This window comes from Ostrea edulis, chromosome 4 (assembly GCF_947568905.1).
Source record: "Ostrea edulis chromosome 4, xbOstEdul1.1, whole genome shotgun sequence".
NCBI classification, from domain to species: Eukaryota; Metazoa; Mollusca; class Bivalvia; order Ostreida; family Ostreidae; genus Ostrea; species Ostrea edulis.
Window position 1 is genome coordinate 8,640,009 of NC_079167.1, and position 6,321 is coordinate 8,646,329.

A 6,321-nucleotide genomic window follows, 5' to 3' on the forward strand; every position below is an offset into this window, starting at 1 on the left:
CAGGGGATATGTCATCATCACTGTAAATGGAGTACCTGTTCAAAATATAGATAAATATATTTAAATATAGCAAAAAAGATAAATATCTGATATACTCGGAATTGTCTTTACAAATGTTTATCAAAAGAAAATATAGTACCTCTCTTGCTGTTATACTTGTTGACTCGAAATCCACTTCAACCTGCACTGGTCCTATCTAACCTCCCTTGGTCCTCAGGCTGATGCCTAGAAAAAAGATCATCATAATTGATATTTGCACAGTTAGGTCTATATTATACCACTGAGTAATTAGACTGTGTCAGACAATGTGAATTTTAAAATTGTGTCTCAACACATATTCAGTGAAAATTTAAATACTGATGTTTCAAAATTATAAATTGCAATACGAGATGACATGTATATATGTTTTCATAAACTGCCATAGACTTATCATATCTGTTTTATTTACAAAATGTGGGTCAAGAGAAGGGCATATGTGTAGTATACATATCTTACTTATACATACAGTGCATACATTTGCCTAATGAGAGGGCATATATGCAGACTTGTGATTAATTTACATTATTTTTAAAAAGGTTTTGCCAACCTACATGTTTGTGTGAAACACAAAACCTCAGGTTTGATACATTTCTTAGGACTAAATAGGTCACTGAAATTTCAAAGTAATAGTATATGTATACTATAGTCTAGGGAATCATAATCGAACAAATTCCCCTCCCCCTCCTCCACTTTCTATCCGGTTCCCTCATACCCTTAGATAGTAGGTCTATACAGATATTTGTTTTTCATTACTTTTATACATGTAGTTCAAGGTATGTTATTTTCGTAACGGTTATTTTCATTTTTAAACGATATTTTCTTAATAAAAGAGTTGTGAGAGCCCATGTTTACAAATGTGGTATACATTTACATGACATCCGTTCGTTTACAATCACATGCACAGGTGGGAGTTATAATTTAAGCACACATGGAATACATACATACATACAAAATAATACATCTACTGTATGTCGTGTGTTTAAACTTCAGATGTTATAAATCGCGTTGTGAAATAGCAGAGGAAATGTGAGTTGAACTTTTGAATACAAATTCATGGCATTTTTTTTTTTTTCACTCACCAAAGTTGAATGCATCCACCAACTTCCTCTTCTTGCAAGAAACTTTGTTTAGCCTCTCAATGACTGTATAAACAGTATTTAATCTCACAGCATGCTGCCCTCGGACATTACGATGTATCAACCAACAACTTTGTTTACGTAGCGCATCTATGTACATGGATTGGTGGTTGGTTTAACATTTCGATTAGCAAAAAGTTTCACACAGATGAAACATTTGATCTACCATTATTACAGATATTGATGTATACTTATGTGGTATGTGTATATTTTCTCTAGTCGAGTCAGTCACAGCAACAAAACACTTTCGGAACCCCTTTTTGTTTTTCGACTATTCTATGACGGAGGAAGGAATTCCGGAAAATGAATTCACGTGAAAATACACAATTTTTACTGATCACGTGGTTGCTATCCGTCGTTACCTTAAAGACAAATTGAAATAATCAAGAAAACAATTCTAATTATCAAGTGGTTTAATTGTGTCAATAAATCATGAACAATTCTATCAAATCATAATGTCATGTGCTTCTCGCCGAAAATTGCATATAACCCACAAAATATCAGATTTTGATGTCCACAAGCTAAATTTTTAAAATACCATCACATGATAATGCATTTAGATATGTACTTTATCAATGAGTACATGCAGTATTTAAAAAATAGCTGGTTACTGCTTGCAGAGATCACAATAGGACTACATTGTATTGTGCTCTCCAGACATCAATATCTTCATGAGGGGTTTTTGAGGGTACAGCTATTTCGGCTGCAGTATGGTGATCAAAGTAATAAATTAGAACATACATGTACAACATGCAAAATAGCAAAAAGGACATGTGCTTTCTTCACACCATCTCATATTCACATATATACATGTCAACTTTTGAAAGTACATCTGTTTCTCTTTTTTTGCACTCATATATGTACAAACATTGGGACACTTAATACATAAAATATGTTCGCTCAGCAGATTATATCAGCACAGAATCAATATATCCTCTCTACTCTAATGAAGTTCATGTACATAAACTTTAAGAAGTTCTAAAATTAACAGAACAAAATATCACATGGACATGACAGTACTGAAATTACTGGTATTTCAATTCTGCAAGTAGATACCAAGAATGATTACAGTACAGCTTTCAGAAAACCAAGTTACCAGCATTTCATTACAAATTTGTTGAATATGTACTGTAAATGAATAAAACTGATTATAAAACAACAGTATAAAAAATATGTGAAAACATGCCCTTGGATACAAAAATTACAATGCTGAACTAAAATTTTAAAGTACTTCCTTTCAAGTTAAGAAATCCTCATGAATACTTTCTTTTATAAATATCTAGTACAGTTATAAGCAGATTAACTTCCACATATACTGAATAACGAATGCCTGACAATGGTTGTGTCTATATATATATAAATTATTATTTCTACAAATTTGTAAATAAAATGGACATGACTGTAATCTGACATCAACTGCAACATATTTAACCTCTATCAAAAAGGTTGAACATCACTCAGGTGCACTAAATTTGACCCAGGGAATAAATTCACAATGAAAAGTAGGTCACCCTGATTAACAGTCCAGTATCTCACCTTGAACAACTAACAATTTTTTTTTTAAACACTAAACTATTTCGACAAAGGAGAAGACCTTGATAAGATGAACTATAAACTGAACAAATGATAGGAAAAACAAATAACCACAAATATTCCATCACATGATTATTCAAGGTGTTTCATTTTCAACATTAGGTATAAAAGTAGTCTTCGCTACATATATAAAAATTAAATACAAACATAACAATAACGCGTTTAGTTTCTCCTATATGAAAATAAATAAATCTTAAAAAGATCACTTATAGAAAAAATCATACCAAGATAAAATGAACTCTAAATATTTAGTTTAAAGTATGACAACAAGTACACATGTAACTACAATAAGGACAGTGATTTGTTACACCTTTATCACATGTGATACCTGTTCCTTGATATTTTTAGTTTAGGCCTATCTGAGATGAGATTAGATCTTTTAAACCTGCTGGAAAAATTCCTTAAGCTCAAGGCTTGAGGTCATGTCTTAGTTATTTGCAATGTCTGGCAAAAGAGCTTTTATTTCTCTTTTGAATCTTAGTTTCAAACCATTTCACTGTCTAGTGGATTAAACATTAATTTTGCCTGCAAAAGTTTCTTATGTTTAATCATACTAATCATACAAAATTACTATCTAGAGTTATTATGTATACAACTTGTCACTTTCACTTTTGAGTTTTATGAGCTCAACATAAAAATTCATCAAAAAATGTATGTTTAAAAATGACACACATGTAAACAACATTACATGACATAAAACTACCCTTTACATTTTTCAAACACATAAATTTTCATTTAAATTAACACAATGGATTGAACTTGTATTTCATCAACACACATTTCCAATGGAATTCCGTTTTACAAAGTTGCCGAACTATACTTCATGATCAAGTCAGTAAATGATTTCAGGTGTAAATCTCTTTACACTGGTGCAAGGATTTGCATTTTTTGTGCACATTACAAATGGCGAACACTTTTAGTCTTTCTTCACTGGTTTCGTTGCCCTAGGCTTCCCAGAGAGGTATGCAGAGTAGAAGAAATGTGCAAACAGACAGAAATAACTTGCATACATAATCAGGGAGTATTTAATGTTCTCATATGAAACATTGCAAAATCTTCCTTCATTTTTAATCTGATATGCCCATATATTAACCAGACATCCTACGACCATTTGTAAAAGTTGTAAAAATGTGATGAGCATAGATACCCACTTTGGTAGGTTGAACCGCATGGCTTTTAGTGCATAGTAAGAGTACATGATGGAGTGGACCGTGTAGTTCATCACCATGAACCACCTCCCCACTGCTGTTCTCTCAGGGTAACTGTACCAGGCATAGATCAACACGGTCACATGGTGGTACCAGTGTAGAAATATAAGGGGCTGCTTTCGAAGAACGATAAACATGGTATCACCTAGTTCATAAACCTTTGAAACTGTGAATAGGAATGTCCACACGGCCGCTGCATTTTCGAGGTATGAGGGTACACATATTGAATACTCCAAACTATGTTCGTTGACAGCCATGATCAGTTCTGGTATGGTCCTAGCGGCACCAAATATACTGAACACGGCCAAAATACTGCTCCAAATGGCTAGCCAAGGTCGCAAACCATAACTTGGGCGTTTCTCCATGTACCATTTTCCTCCGAATACCAGGATGATGTAAACGGATGCATATATAAAGCTGTCTGCCCAGTGTGTGAGCATGTACTTGAAAAACTTAGTCTCATCAAATTGTTTTTCAAAGGCAAATAGGTACGAATAGTTATTCTTCATGTTGGCATATATTCCCGATCACAATCACCGGCGCAACTACTGCTACCACGAGAACTGGGCACCCCAATGGACATGAATAGTGCAATCTGATTGGTTTTACTTCATGAACTGAGGTTATTTAGCCAATGAAATACAGCGACACTGTGGTTGCTAGTAATACTGCGTCACTGATAAGAAGAGGACTTCGGAATATCTTTACTTTTGTTGTAGAAGTTAAGTAAGAAAATCCGAGGGCTATCGGCTGGTTAGATTTACAAATATTTTTAAATGTTCGTGGAAACCCTAATAATTTATTAACTCGTACATTTAACATTCGATGCTATTGGAAGCATTTCACCCCCCCCCCTTCCTTTTCTTTTTCTTTCAATAGGCCTAGAATCTATTTGGTCTTCTTATCCGATTTTTCATTTATCCATGATGATTAAGACATTGTAAAGTGTTGACGGTGCTTCAAGGGCCTATGGGACGAATGAGACCTTTATTCTCATACATGTAGTTACACGAAATCTGTTGTAAGAGTGTGTTCATGCACATGTATGGAACGCCAAATTAACATAAATTCAAATTTTTGAACCTATCTTCAAATAAACGTAAGATATTTCGGACTACAAATAATTGAACCAATCTCCAAAATGAATTGAAGATAGGTGCAATTGGATTAAAGATAGGTCTAAATGAATTAGAGATAGGTGTAAATAATTATATCTATCTCTAAATAATTGAGCCTAGGTTCAAATGAATTCACCTATCTTTAATTCAATTAAAGATGGATTCAACTGAATTATACCTATCTTTAATTCATTTGAAGATATAGGTACAATTGATTTGAAGATAGGTACAATTCAATTATACCTAGGTTCAATTCGTTTTATGTTATGGAAAATAATGAACGCTCCCTCTAACTATGACAAGTCCTTTTACTATTTATTCGAAAAATAAGATATCTCTTTAGATTAAAGAGATATCTTTTATTTCAGAGATATATCTCTTAAGAATGAGAGATTTCTCTTAATTTTAAGAGATATCTCTCTATAAAAGAGATATATCTTTCAATTACAGAGATATCTCTTTCACTTAGCTATATAGAAATATATCTTTCACTCAGATATATCTCTTGTACTTTTAGAGATATCTCTTACACTTAGAGAGATATCTCTTTCACTTAGATTGACATCTCTTTCACTTTGAAATATATATTTCTTTCAATTAGAGATATATCTGTTTCAATTAGAGAGATATCTAGCTCTTTCACTTAAAGAGATATCTCTTTAATAGTTGAAACAGATATCTCTCAAAGAGAAAGAGATATCTCTTTCCAATATTTTTGTTAGTTTGAATACTTAAGGAATTCTCCCTAAACAGGAAGCCCACCAAAGCAAATCTTAGCATGATGGCTGCAATACCGGGGGAAGATTTTGCGTGTACTGCATGTGAAGTGTATCCAGGTGACAAAAAACAAAGACAATTAAGTGATAAAATGTTGGCAAGACTGGATTTAACCTTTCGGTAACTTGATAATGTTACCCCAACCACCTCTTCAACCTTTTCCGCCATTTTTACACTAGAAGTATTTTGATTGGTTAAAAAATAGGATACATCATATCAATGGCGATGCAACAGGGAGAAGTCATTATGATCAAAGGGGGGGGGTTTAAAGAGATATCTCTTTAAGTTAAAGTGATATCTCTTTTTGAAAATTTAAAGAGATATCTCTCTAACTTAAAGAGATATATATTTTTACATTGATAGATATCTATTTACGCTAGAGAGATATCTTTCTCTTTGAGAGATATCTCTCTAGCTTTAAGAGATATCTCCCTAGTGGTTCTTGCTGTT

General features: G+C 33.0%; 1 protein-coding gene across 1 annotated transcript; it reads right to left on the reverse strand.

Moving 5' to 3' along the window:
• Positions 1–1,570: 1,570 nt before the first annotated feature.
• On the reverse strand, positions 1,571–4,571 carry LOC125669687 (elongation of very long chain fatty acids protein 6-like). Its single transcript, XM_048904406.2, has one exon. The coding sequence runs from the start codon at positions 4,483–4,485 to the stop codon at positions 3,685–3,687; it is 801 nt and encodes a 266-aa protein (XP_048760363.1). The 5' UTR covers positions 4,486–4,571; the 3' UTR covers positions 1,571–3,684.
• Positions 4,572–6,321: the final 1,750 nt, after the last annotated feature.

Excerpts from the sequence above, each read along its gene's own strand:
- LOC125669687 (XM_048904406.2), bottom strand. The coding sequence starts at position 4,485 with ATGAAGAATAACTATTCGTACCTATTTGCCTTTGAAAAACAATTTGAT.